Raw genomic sequence first — 14,381 nt, 5'->3', positions numbered from 1 at the left:
ACATCAACAGCAACATGAGGGACATCAACAGCTGCTCTTTCAGCTAACATGAAACTGAAAGACTGAAGTATTGGAAAGTACCAGATCCTGAACAACTGCACCAGTGTTTCCTTTCTGAGCTTGTTGTCCTTAGGAACGTCTGGATGTAGTCTGACTAACTGCTTTCCCAAACAAGTGACACCTTGGTCTAACAGAAAGAAAACCTACAAGAAAACATTCTCTGGAAAGAATCTCAAACAATATGTTTTATTTACTTTGTCTGAACATGATCACAATCTCTAATTTACATATAAGTCTAATATTAATCCTTGAAATTTTGTTTCTATATTTCTTATAATCTGTAAAGCTGCTTTGAGACAATGTCCATTGTTAAAAGTGCTATAGAAATAAAATTGAATAGAAATTGAAATATTACTGTATACTCAGTGTCTCATAAACCCAGTAAATCAAACAGGACTGTTTGCATTTTAATAGACTGGATGTAGAGCTTCAAATGTGGAGCAATATTGAACGTGGATTAATGTTATGTTATGTTAAAAATGAAGATTGCTTTGGACAAGACTTAGGCCAAGCTACATTATTGTCAAGTCCCAGTATGTCTTGTAATACTGCTTTAATTGGCTCTGCATCAAGACGCTCAGAAAATCCACTCTTTGTTCACTTTTACTTTCTCTAATCGAGCAGCTGTTACTTGAGACAAATAAGGAGAGAGATAGAGAGATAGATAGATAGAGGGGGGAAGGGGGGTGTTGGGGGATTTTGGATCATGAGAACTCAAAGCAAAAGCACACACTGTAGCTTTCAGTAGTCCGGCTTCAGCCAGATCACAGACAAGGTAATGACAGTAAGGTTTAATACAATCTAGCACAGCATTCAAAATCAGAAAGAAAGATTTTTTATCCATTTTTCTTTAACTGAATAATTTACATTCAGTTTGGAATTTGAGTACAGGGAGATGCTTAAACACACACACACACACACACACACACACACACATATACACACACACAAACACACACATACACACACACACAAACACACACACAAACATATACACACACATACACACACATACTGTACACACATACACACACACACACAAACACACACATACACACACATACACACACATACACACACATACACACAAACACACACACACAGTTTTTTCTTCCAATGATCTTTAGGAACTTCAGATGATGCAACAACATGTTTGATGTAAACTTTAGCTGAAGATTTTTATGAATTGTGGTGCTTTCACAATTGTCTGATTGGATAAATAATATTTATAATAATAATTATAATAAATAAGCAGGTATACAGGTGTTCCTAAGTGGACAGTGAATGTATTTATAACCGTAATGTCAGTGAACCACAATTACACACTAATCATCTCCCTCTGGTGGCGACACCGCGTCACTGCACGCTTTAAAGCGCATTTATAACCGTAATGTCAGTGAACCACAATTACACACTAATCATTGCCCTCTGGTGGCGACACCGCGTCACTGCACGCTTTAAACGGATTCAGACCAGAAATCACTAATAAGAAGCCCATTTTAGCCTGAAAGAGACCAGATATTATTAGAGTGTAAATGAATATTAGTATTCTATATGAGGAGAATTAGTCGAGCTTCGTTTACAGAAACGCTCAAATATGACAAGTCTCGGTTACAAGGTAATAGTGTTGAGAAAAATCCACTTCTTCTTATGGACACATGGGGAATGTAGTGCGTTGACGGACATTTTTAATCCATGTTCTCCGAAAGAAAACTACATTACCCACAAGCCACTGTGATCAACCTGCAACCCTGCTTCACCGTCTCGCGTACGCAAAACGGAGCATCTTGATTGGATAGTTCTTTATCCGTGGTCTCTTCGTCAACCAATCAGACAGTCAAATAACCGGTTTTGCTTCTCGAGCGCACCGCGGAGTTATAAATAAACAGCGGTGGTGCTGAAATTCAGCTTCTTTTATATTTTAGTGGTTAAATCACTACAAATGTTAGAAATATAGACTCCATACACATGCACTGTTACTGTGATATGTTTTAAAGATCATTTAAATATCTATTTAGTTTATATTTTCTATATATATTCTTATATATTTTTTATTGGAGGGTCTTCGGCTAAGGTATTGATCTGGCAACCCTGTTACATGGTTTCCATGTGACTCATTGACTCACATTGGGCGAGGAAACTTTGTCAGCTTGTGTAAAGGGAGTTACTGCACATGTGTTTCTCACTGTTCGACTGTTACAACTTTGTTTTTTAATCAATGAATTATTTATCTAGCTCTTGATGGTCATGACTGGAAATCTGGGAAATCTACAAGCTTCAGAACAACAACAACAACAACAACAACAACAACAACAACCTCAGTGATGAATTAAAGACCTTTAACCTGTTGGGTGAGAAATTACAAATTACACTTGGATCTTCTTTGCATAAACCTGTGACTATTTTAATGACCTAGTTCTTGATTAATCTCTGATTAAAGCTTCTTCTCCTCTTATAAAGAGCTTTATAACTTTTTAATTATTCAGTCCTGGTGTGTTAAAGCATCCACCAAAAGCTGTAGAGCTTAAAGTGTTTGAATATATACTGTACTCACTTTAAAGTGCCCTGTTTACAGAGGTAGAGTTACAGTATCATGTCTATAGAACATCCAGGACACTCAGGAATCTCCCACAATGCACTGCAGTAGGTCAGGGTCTAAACACATGGGAACTTCACACCCTTGTAAGGAGTATGTTATCTCAGATACAGACCTGGAATGGTGACTGGATTTAAATATTAGAGGTCAAATGTCATACAGTAATATAATTAGGATTATATTACTACCATATAACTATTACTATTATTATATGTATTATTTCTTTCCCCAGACAATCACCCTGAGTAACAACACACCATAATTATATTCCCTGCTTCATAGCATAAGTACTGAATTATCAGAACTGTCAGTCATCACATCATCTGTATAATACACACACTACAATATTGTTATTTGCACTTCCCACACTTTATGTACCTAACTGATCTGTCATATATTGTGTATTCATATTTAATACTCGTAATATCTATTGTATCACATCTGTTTTGTCTTGTACAGTCTGTATTGTCTTGTCTTGTATAGTATAGTGTTATTTATGTTTGTACTTTTGAGTCACAAACAGCTGGAACCAAATTCCTTGTGGGTGTAAACACACTTGGCCAATAAACCTGATTCAGATTCTGAATTTGATGCGTCCCAGGTTTATTAACTTGCTCGCCTTACTGAGTGACTGAAATCTCAAATCTGATTGGTCGAAAGGAACCGAAGCTCCACATCACAAGTTTATATGCGACGCTTGAAATCGTCTGTAGATAATTATAAGCAGAAAAGAAAAGCTTTGACTGGTTGATACGTTGTAAATTTCTGTAAAGTGTTCTGCTCTTATAGAAGTAGTCTCCAGTTTTAGCTCTTTTTAACAGTCAGGATGTTTTCCTTCATGGGAAAGACAGCAGAGTTTGTTGAAAGAAAAAGATTGAAGCTGATGTTTAATCCTGCTGGAATAGGGTTCATTGAATTGTTAAGGGAACTTAGCCTTCCAAAAGGAACCCACTGTACTGTAGAACCTTTAACCGTTCACACAGAAAGACTAATTCTCTTTATCTCTCTCTCTCTCTCTCTCTCTCTCTCTCTCTCTCTCTCTCTCTCTCTCTCTCTCTCTCTCTCTCTCATATTTCAGGTTCTCCACATGTTCTCTTCTATAATGCTCAGGTTCTGTTTGCAGAGAACCCTGAGGCCATGTGTTCGAGGAGCACAGAAACGCTGCCTCGGCACACATAAGCACAAAGAGAAACTGGAACTGCTAAACACTCCTAAAGGAGCCAAAGACTTTATCTACAGCCTGCATGCTTCAGAGCGAAGCTGCTTACTGCGAGAGCTGCAGAACTTCGAGTCCATCGCCATCGCTCAGGGTAAGAAAGAGCACACACACACACGCTGCCAATTAAGGTTACTATAACTCGCTTAAGGGGCCGAAAACTTCACAAACGTAGTTTAGATTTTATTGTAAGTGCTGAAAAGTTTTTTGGTCTCAATGTTTCTTCCTCATAACCTCTCATGGTCATCACCACCTGTGGTTTCCTCTTTAAGGGTGGTTTCATTTTTAAGCTGCTTGTTAGTTTTCTGTTTTTTCCCTGTTCCACTCCACGCTTCCTCAGGTACCTGGGAGACCTGCCAAAAGAGACACAGAGAAGAGTTATTCAGATGTGTCACTATGTGGAGGTCTTTGATTGGACAGGGACAAGAGTGATTTTGTCTAATCTAACAGTTAGCACAAACTTAGAAGAAAGACAAATCCTTATCAGGAGAGGAAGTAAGAGAAATGGAGGATGTATTGTTCTTGATGTGTTTGAGCAGAAACTGTGATTCGAACTGGTTTTAGAGAATAAAGAGTTTGACCTAAAGTAACCCATCACTGCTTTGTGACAGCATCTTGTGAATAAAGCTGCAATACAAATAGAACTGAATTGAACTTAAGAACATGGATTTAGACCAAATCCTGCAACTGCAGATGATTCTACAGATTTGTTTTACTAAACAGAACATGAAGAAGCAGATCCCGGCTTTGGAAATGCACAGGGTCAGCCATGATGTAATGCCTTTGGAGCAGAGGAGGTCGAGGGCCTTGTTTAGGGGCCCAACAGTGGCAGCTTGTCTTTCTGATCAACAGCTCAGAGCCTTAAATACTTACCACTGCCCTTTTATGATGGTGTAACGCAGGGAACGTCCCTCGAACAATTTTTAGGACATTGTTTTTGTTTCAGTTCCGTCTCTTCTCAGATGTTGAGTTTTATAAAGGAAACAAATGATTTGTCTTCTCAGTTTGGGGGAAACCACAACACCCAGCACATCTGTCATGAGCAGTCTTATGTGAAGTATGGCTTTTTTTAATTGTTAATTTTATTTGTAGTCATAATAATATTGTGTTTATTCTCTTGACACACAATGCGATGTCTGTCGTATAGTTATCAGGGTTTCCCGCATAAAATTTCTAAGGCGGTAGGGTTGGGCGGGGGTTTCATGTCCCAGGGGGCGGGGCTTCTTTGTGAGACTGACCACAGACTCTGTACTACGTTTAACAATTATTAAAAACAGGCATGTGCAACCTAGCTAGCAGGTGAAGAACTCAAACAACAAAATCACCAGCTAACTTACTTTAAATTTGCAAGAACTATAGACTAATACAATAACAGGCTTAAATAAACCCAAAACATAAGTCCACTTACAGTTCTCACGGACACGCGTTTTATCAACTGGCTAGTTATCCTCCAGACAGTGACGGACCACATCTCTCTCATTTCGGCCGTGTGCCCGCTCATGGTGTGAAGCGCATCCGCGCTATTCTCCGAGGTGCACTTGACGGCCTTTTGTGCAGCGGAATTTTTGTTTTTTTGGACGACCTAGTTAAGGTGGTAGGGTTTCCCAGCTTAGACGGGCCACCCGAACTGCAAAGTGCTGCGGGAAACCCTGGTTATTTATACTAACATAAGGAACGTGCAGGTGCAGCTGTGAGACATTTATCGTTACCCTTCAACGACCTGTGATCTGATCAGCAGCGCTCAAGCGACTCAAGCCGCCGCTCATCACCTCGGCTTTACGTCCTGTTCTGTCCCGTCCTGAGCTTTGAGAGCTCTCTGTCTTTTCAAGCTCCATAATTCTCTTATCCTGTCTTTTATAGGCTCCTGTTCTGATGAATGTAATACTGTTCTGAAAGCAGAGCTGTTTCTTGTCTTATTTCTTCCGTCTCTCTCAGTCATTTCTGTCTTTCATTTCCCTCTCGCTCAGAGAGCGGCCCATTCAGGAGAGGGCTCAGCAGAGACAGGGTTCAAGCTGAAGGGACTGAGGGTAGGTAAAGGAGTCCAAATAGTCTAAAATAAAATAAAGCCTCTGTTCACTTCCCCTCTGTTCTGATTGTACTTAAGTCTGGTGTCTTTATTTGAAAAAAAGTCTGGATTTTGAAATATCAGCCATGCAGCTCGGTGCTGTGAGGGGAAGTGTGTCAGGGTTTAATATTTCTAAATGTGTGTGTGTGTGTGTGTAAATCCTTTGGTTTCACTTTAACACTGCCTCTTGTTATGCTCTGGCTTAAGCATGTGACATTTATTACAGAGGATTAATAGAACAGAAATGATTTAAAAAGTCTCATTTCTCCTCAGCTTCTCAGTGATGAACATCTCAAGAGCTTCCCCTAACTGCAATCGTTTCCTTTGCATTCTAGTAAACTGAATAAACAGAATCATTTACATTTACATTTGCAGCATTTGGCAGACGCCCTTATCCAGAGCGACGTACATAAATGCTTAAGTCTCTATCATTAGATACATTAACTCTGATTCACTAGGTTACATACTTAAGATACCATGAGCCTAAAACATTGTTCAAGTTTTTATTTTTTTTTTTTTTATAAACATATATGCAACAAGGAAGGAAGGAAGTGCAAGGCAAAGTGTTTCCTGAATAAGTAGGTCTTCAACCATTGTTTGAAAATAGCCAGCTGTCCGGACCTCTAGGGGAAGTTCATTCCACCACCTTGTTGCCAGAACAGAGAAGAGTCTTGTAATATACTTACCTCTTACCCTGAGAGATGGTGGAACCAGTCGAGTAGTGCTGGTAGATCGGAGGGTGTGGGGTGCAGTGCGAGGAGTGATGAGGGCTTTGAGATAAGAGAGAGCTGGTTCGTTTTTGGCTTTGTAGGCCAGCATCGGTGTTTTGAATCTGATGCGTGCAGCTACCAGACGCCAGCTCAGGGATCACAGCAGCGAGGTGGTGTGCGAGAACTTAAGCAGGCTGAAAACAAGCAGTGCCGCTGCATTTTGGATCATTTGCAGAGGATGAATTGCGTTGATAGGTAGACCTGCCAGCGTGAGCTGCCGTAATCCAGTCTTGAAATGACAAGAGACTAAACAAGTACCTCAGCAGCCTGTGAGGACAGAAATGGCCGAATCCTTCTAATGTTGTTGAGAAGGAACCGACATGAGCGAGTCACATTAGCAACATGAGAGAATCCTAGGTTATGTAGTTGGAGGTTTCACACGGCTCATACTTGACCTGGGATTAACACTGAATCCTGGCTCTTCATAATCTGATGTTTCACACTGTACAACCCTGAACCCTGGATTAAACCTCTTATTATCTGCATATCAGCAGCCCTGTTTTGATAAATTCAGCACACCACCGCTTTAAATAAAGTCTCGTCTCAGGCTTTCACACGATCGAGTAAAATATTTCAGGTCTATGATTCGGCACCTGAGCATGGTTTTTATAATTTTCACAATTTTCTCATCTTTTTTTTCTTTTTTTATTATTATTTGCCTTTGACCAGGCATTCGATGACATCTTACTTCTGCTATTTTTTCAGTCAGTTCCTTAAATACTCTTTACTCTGTTATTTCTGTCCTCCATCCAGCTTGTCCTGGAAAAATAAAACTCCTCTTCGCTCCAGTTCAGTTTTCCGTCAGTGTTTGACATTATATTTTTTCCTTTGAAACTCTGAAACTACTGTTTACACAACACGCATGTGACTGTACAGAGCATGTGATATGAGGCATGCACTGCTCGCTTTCTGTTGCTAAGCATCTTTCTTTTTGCACTGTACACGTTTGGCACACAAACACAAAAGCAGAAAAAATCCTGCTTCTAAATTACGAGTGTGAAGCGTTTCTCTGCCTGGGGTTATAAATGATGATAACCTGGGGTTAAGCGCTTGGTGAGAATCCCTAGACTGTCTCAGTTGCTACTGACAACTGCATTTAAGCTTAAATTAAAGCTTTAACTTTAACCCTGCCATTAGATTAGATTAGATTAGTTTAAACTCACTCCTGTTACAACAGAGCTTGCTAGATAGCAACCCAGGAGGATGAAGACTAACATGAAGACTTCCTCTGAGACACGTGAAACCGCCACACCATTTCAAACCCTTGCTCAGACTCTCACTCGGAGGAAAGCGATATCCGCCCTCTTCCGCATACTACACAAGCTCACAGTAGCCCATGTCATGCTCGGAGGAGAGAGTAATGCCTTCTGAGGTTTTGCTCTGTTCCAGTGACACGGCTGACGAGTTGCCGATGCTGATGTTTCTCTTGTGTGATATTTATACATTTTGCTGAAATAAACAGGAAAGGTGCTTAAAGATAAAGGTATATTTTGCATCTTGTACTGTATATGGGCTGAAATTTTTTGTCTTTTTAGAATGTATAACAACATAAACTCCAGCTCAGTCATCACAGGCATGGTGGTAGCGTTACTACGGTTACACCGAGTGACATAAAATACACTTTGAATATAAAACTTTAAATGTTTTTAATACATCAAAATAATCAGGCAGTCACTAGAACATGATTTTAATAGGAAGTATTGTGCTTGGTAAATTTTTTTTAGCTTTATTTATTTATTTGTTTGTTTGTTTGTTTGTTTATTTAGCATGTACAATAAGTGATGATAAAACAATAGCAAAGAAGAAATTTTGGCGGACATTTCTACTTCACAGATAAGCCTTTTTTCAGTTTATGTTTCCAATCCTTAGGCTGCTTTAAATGTAGTACACTTTAAATGAACCGGTTTGGTTAATGTGAACCAGAAAGGGAATCAGCTGCACATGATCTCAATGCTTTCAGTGTTTATAATGTAAACAGGAAAAGTTTCTTTTATGGTTCTGTTTGTCATTGATGTGGGTTCATCAGACCTCTGACACCATCCATGTTCACACCATCAACAAAAAAAAAATACTCAACACCCGCCAACCAATCAGAAGCCAGAATTCAACCGGTAGGAGATAAGAAATGTTGTTTTCCCAAGATGCCGTGATTATTTTCTGCTGATGTTAACGGCTTTTCCAGAGAGAATCTAATGGAGTGTGTTTCTAACACTTCACATGCTCTGTAGCTGGGATGATGTGCATGTCTGTTTGGGTGATGAATAAATGCTGTTTCTGTAACTGAAATTCTGTTGAATATTTCTTCCCCCTTCAGAGAAACTGGAGTCGTTGCCCCCCAGCACCAATCAGCTGAGATACGGTGAGATATGACACACGTTTCCTGTCTCCTCACATACACCAAAGACTTGTGATGGAAGAAAACATGAGATTTCTCCTTAAATGCATTTTTAATTCAGACCTAACAAAGTCTTAAGTGGTTTTGTCTTCTTTTAAAACACTTGCCTTTCCTTTTCTTTATTTTTTAATATCTTTATTTTACTTTTTGCCTAAAAAGTAACTCCAAATAAACCTGAGGAGCTCATGTACTGCTGACAGTTTCAGATCACTTCAGAGAGCCACATTTACACTGGTGTGGAAAGACCTCATGATGCAGGTGTCATTTATAGCCAGAAAAAACCCAAAGAGCAAATTCAGCTAAAAAAATAATTGCCAGCATCTTTCTGAGGTACATTTAGCTACAGAGGTTGGGGCTGGTGTTGTTGAGGTGAAAGCTGACCCAGAGTTCTATAAGTCTTTTTTTTCTATTCATGTTGGTTGTAGCCCCATATTTTGGACCTCAAACATGCAACAAATAAAATTACTAATTTTTTCACTAGTGTGGCAGAACCTGGGGGCATGAGGTATCTACATCTTGGTTGGTTTTCAGAAGGTGCTGTCAGGATTCCAGGAGATAGTAGCAACTCACGGGTGCCAAGCACTGGAGCCCGATGAGAATTAAAATAGATTTATTTTGCTGGTAACAATACTGGCACATCTATCAGTATTGGTCCATTTTTATTTTTATATATTTTTATGTAGCGGGAAAATGCATTTTTTTTACAGCCCAACCCATTTAAGTCCACTTAAATGTCAAATAGTCATACAGAAAAAATGTCTAGAGATGTTCGTTGTTCGCATGCACTGACATGTTTGTATTTAATTTCAGTGCTCCTTCACAACGCTATCCCGTTTGTCGGATTCGGCTTCTTTGACAACGCCATCATGATCGCTGCAGTAAGTGGTATGAGCCTCTCCAGTGGTTAAGTGCTTCTGGTTTGGCACAAGCTTCAGTTAAACGAGCTGACGTTAGGGTTTGTGTGATTACATGGATATTATCGTAGAAGATCCAGACCTGATCTTGGATCAGGGTTTAAGGAATGTGCTAGCCTAGTGCTTAAGGTGTTGGACTAACAATCATAAGGTTGTGAGTTCGGATCCCAGGTCCACCCAGCTGCCACTGCTGGGCTCCTGAGCAAGGCTCAGCTTTATAAAATGAGATTAAAACAAAAAATAATTCGCTCTGAATAACGGCCTCTGCCAAATGCCAATTAGCACCGACTTTTTTACATCTGCACAGATGTTCTGGTCGAGTATGTGTTCCAGAGGTTTTTGTAATAATTCATGTGTTCACAGGGAACCCAGATTGAGCTGTCCATCGGCGTGACCTTCGGAATATCAACTATGGCAGGTACGTTTATATTTACACAGGCAGTGATCATAATTGTAAGCTTCCATTACGTGTCAGATATAAAGTCATAAAGTCGCTCTGGATACACATCGTTGGGGTCTCAATGCTGAAAATGATAAAAATGGACACCACGGACTCTGTTCTAGACCAATGAGATTTAAAGAAAAGAATCAAGTTTACAGTGTGTGAATATCATACAGTGTAATGTATTAAATATCAGACTGTTTTGTAATATTTTTTGCTCCTTTAACAAATCTGTGTAAAGCATGCTGAAACTTGACATGGGTTACTAATGAGCCATTGGCAGACAACATGGGGTGTAAACTTGTGAAGATCAGCGAAAAAAGTCACAAAGCTCCAGAACAGTTTTATTCAGGGATTCCAGCCAAACCTGTTTCACCCACATTTACGCTTTGTGTAGTGTAAACACTGGCTTCTAAGATTAAAAATGTCTGAGAGTCTTTCAGCTCATGTTCCCAACGGTGATGATGTTCAGGGCGTGTCCCAAGATGAGAGAGTTATTAGAACGAGTGTTTATCAGGCACTGCTGCCAGAACTGAACATGTGCACGAGTGTCGAAATGAAGTCATTTAAGGCTTCATGGCTCAACGAAAAACTAGCAGTTCGAATGAAATAATGAAAGCTTTATACTGTATTACAGTATATATTCAGCTTGATATTGTTATGTAGCTTTATAATACGTTAACTAGCTTCATACTACATTATGTAGCTTTTTATAACATGGCTTTATATTATGTTAGGTAGCTTTACTTTACATTATGTAGCTGTATGTTATGTGGCTTTATAATACATTATGTAGCTTTTATGGAAAGAGTCTCCAGCGTCAGTGCTTTATAACTGTCAGTGTGCAAGTTATAGCTTTCAGTCATTCTCCAAAGAAAAGCCTCACCCAGGTTTTTCCTTCATTAACTACAGGTCCGTTATAATATGAGTTAACTTTATTCATCCGTAACAAAGGTTATATATTGAAATTCTTCTGAATTTCTTGCTGAGTATGTCTGTGTGTGTGTGTGTGTGTGTGTGTGTGTGTGTGTGTGTGTGTGTTGACTAATGCTGTTTTGTGGTTGCAGCGGCAGCATTGGGAAACTTGGTGTCTGACCTGGCTGGGCTTGGGTAAGTAAATGAACTAAGCAACTACACAAAACGTACACACACACACACATGCAGAGACAAGCGCGCACACAGAATTGAAATACTTAATACTATGAGTGTGTGTGTGTGTATGTGTAGGCTTGCAGGTTATGTTGAGGCCCTAGCTGCCCGCTTGGGGATGCAGATTCCTGATCTTACACCCAAACAGGCTGACATGTGGCAGACCAGGCTCAGCTCACACTTAGTAAGAAGTGTTAGTGTGTTGTAGTGTGTGTTTTACTGTGTATGTATAACTGTATGTTTGTGTGTTAGTGTGTGTGTTACTGTGCATGTTTTACTGTATGCTTGTGTGTGTGTTACTGTGCATATATTACTGTATGCTTGTGTGTGTGTTACTGTGCATGTATTACTGTATGCTTGTGTGTGTCTGGTTGGATGTATGTGTATGTTACTGTGTACCTGTGTGTGTGTTTGTGTGTCTGGTTGGGTCTATGTGTATGTTTCTTGTTGCGTGTATGTGTATGTTACTGTGTGTGTGTGTTACTATGTGATTGTATTACTCTGTGTGTGTGTGTTACTGTGTGTATGTAGGGGGGTGGTTGGGTGTATGAGTATGTTTCTGGTTGGGTGTAAGTGTATGTTACTGTGTGTGTGTGTAACTGTGTGTGTGTGTGTGTGTGTGTGTGTGTGTATTTGCAGGTGTGTGTGTGTTACTGAGTGTATGTGTTTGTGGGTGGTTGGGTGTATGCGTATTTATTACTGTGTGTAACTGTGTGTAGGTGTGTATTTGTGTGTGTGGGTGAGTGGTGTGTGTGGACCTGATTTTATATTATTCTGAGACCAAATGTCTCCATAAGAGTCGTAAATTCTGATAGTTTTGAGCAAATCCTCAATTTTACAAAACATTGCAGCTTTTATTTGAAAATCTAAAAAAGGCAAAGTTCATTTTGGTTTCTGAGATTATTGTGTGTGTGTGTGTGTGTGTGTGTGTGTGTGCGTGTGTGTGTTTGCTTGCACGCAGGGGAAGGCGATAGGCGTCACGATCGGCTGCCTGCTCGGGATGTTCCCACTCTTCTTCCTTAACGATGAAGATGAAAATGTTTCTCAGAGTGCAGCAGTAACTCCAATCTCACACTCCAAATAACTTTATTAATACAAACCGCTGCACAACAACACCGCACAACAACACTATTGGGATTTTTATTTCCTTAAGTCTACTAATGTTCTCATGGACAAAGTGTCATTCATGCTCTGTGTTCAGCAAACCAATGAATTGACAACATCCTGCTGAGGATTTGTTTCTAGAAAGTTCTGCCTTTAGTGGAACCGGATGTCCAAGATGGCCGACTAACACAACACTAACACTATACTGTTCAGCTACACAGTGAAGTTTTGTTCATTTACAGCCTCGGGCTTGTGAGAAATAGAACCCATGAAGGTAGGGCTGTAAAAGAAAATGGAGGATCTGCGAATTATTAAATATCTATACATTCGCAACAAACAAACGAACAAAAAAAATATCCACTTTGTCCAATAACGTGCTAGCAGTTCTTGTGGCAAAATGTTTTTATCTCTCTGCATGCAGGATTTTTTTACCGTTTTAAGCGTTTTTAAAAACTTTTTTTAATCTAGTTATATACAGATACTGGAATGTTTCATATCGTCGCTGTCGGGCGGAAACCTCGTATGTCCAAATTTTGTTAATTTCATATTTTTTCACATATCGATGCTATTGGTCAGTCCCCACATGGGTCTGTTATTTTTACAAGTTATTAATCAATCTAAAGTCTTGAAAATAGCTTGAGCACAAATCTCATAACTCCATTGGACACTTCAACTGTCCACCTCTTCCTCACTCCGCTGGAGAGCTTCACGGTATATTTCTCCTTAATAAGAGTCGCAACGAATCAACACATCTTCTGAGGTAAATGTCTTCAAAACACTGGGCTCAAAGAAAAAAAAATCTTGACCCCCGCTAGTTCTGGTGCTCATCTGAGGACAGGAATTTAGCGCAAGACAATCCACTGCAACGCGGACTAAACCCTGTGCACTGCAGATAAGGTACGGAGTTTTTTTAATTTCCTGAAAAATAACGGTTTTGGAGGAAACCGAGGATTTACGAGGATTCCGCCTGACAGCGACGATATATAGTTTTATATATAATCAGCTATATATAGGAAGCTTAGTGGTTAAGCTGTTGGACTACTGATCGGAAGGTTGTGAGTTCAAATCCCAGGTCCACCAAGCTGCCATTGCTGGGCCCCTGAGCAAAGCCCTTAAACCCTCAATTGCTCAGTTGTAATAAATGATATAAAATGTAAGTCCTTCTGGATAAGGATGTCTGCCAAATGGCATTGATTATTGTTTTATCCAGTGATTTGAAATTTTCAGCTGAAATTTGGATCATTACATTACATTTTCTCGTTGATCAAATGGCAGTGCTGGCAAGTGCCTTCACCTGAAGTACCATCTTAATTTCTATCCTAATCATAAGTTCTGTTTTACAGCTTTGGCGAACAAACGGGACACAATATACATACCGTATATTATAGTATTTAGTGACTGCTCAAGTATCTGGAAGCTGAATTGAAGGAAGGCTTCACTAAAACACTAAAAGGCTGTGATTTGTTGTCCCAGAGGTCGAGTTATAATCTAAATGGCAGTTGCAATAAAACCATGAACAAACTGTAACAAAATTTGTATCCCACCAGTGCATCCAGCGTAAGTTACGTTTTAACAGGGGGCGGGGCTAATGTCTGGTCCTGAAAAATATACACAGCAATAATGCAAATTTCAGTTTTATTAACTTATCCAATGATGATTTTTTTTAGTAT

The 14,381-nt window shown here is 39.6% G+C and overlaps 1 protein-coding gene across 1 annotated transcript; it reads left to right on the top strand.

Moving 5' to 3' along the window:
• The first annotated feature begins 2,258 nt into the window (after positions 1 to 2,258).
• Positions 2,259 to 13,004, top strand: tmem65 (transmembrane protein 65). Its single transcript, XM_060887080.1, has 8 exons — positions 2,259 to 2,411; positions 3,735 to 3,966; positions 9,022 to 9,066; positions 9,913 to 9,980; positions 10,380 to 10,434; positions 11,526 to 11,568; positions 11,686 to 11,791; positions 12,569 to 13,004. The coding sequence occupies exons 2-8, from the start codon at positions 3,744 to 3,746 to the stop codon at positions 12,689 to 12,691; spliced, it is 663 nt and encodes a 220-aa protein (XP_060743063.1). The 5' UTR covers positions 2,259 to 2,411; positions 3,735 to 3,743; the 3' UTR covers positions 12,692 to 13,004.
• The last annotated feature ends 1,377 nt before the right edge of the window (positions 13,005 to 14,381 follow it).

This window comes from Tachysurus vachellii, chromosome 14 (assembly GCF_030014155.1).
Source record: "Tachysurus vachellii isolate PV-2020 chromosome 14, HZAU_Pvac_v1, whole genome shotgun sequence".
Classification (NCBI taxonomy): domain Eukaryota; kingdom Metazoa; phylum Chordata; class Actinopteri; order Siluriformes; family Bagridae; genus Tachysurus; species Tachysurus vachellii.
This window is presented reverse-complemented; position numbering and strand designations above follow the sequence as displayed.

Excerpts from the sequence above, each read along its gene's own strand:
- tmem65 (XM_060887080.1), top strand. The coding sequence starts at position 3,744 with ATGTTCTCTTCTATAATGCTCAGGTTCTGTTTGCAGAGAACCCTGAGG. Across the intron at positions 3,967-9,021 it reads GTCCATCGCCATCGCTCAGG|AGAAACTGGAGTCGTTGCCC; the intron begins GTAAGAAAGAGC and ends TTCCCCCTTCAG. Across the intron at positions 11,569-11,685 it reads TCTGACCTGGCTGGGCTTGG|GCTTGCAGGTTATGTTGAGG; the intron begins GTAAGTAAATGA and ends GTGTATGTGTAG.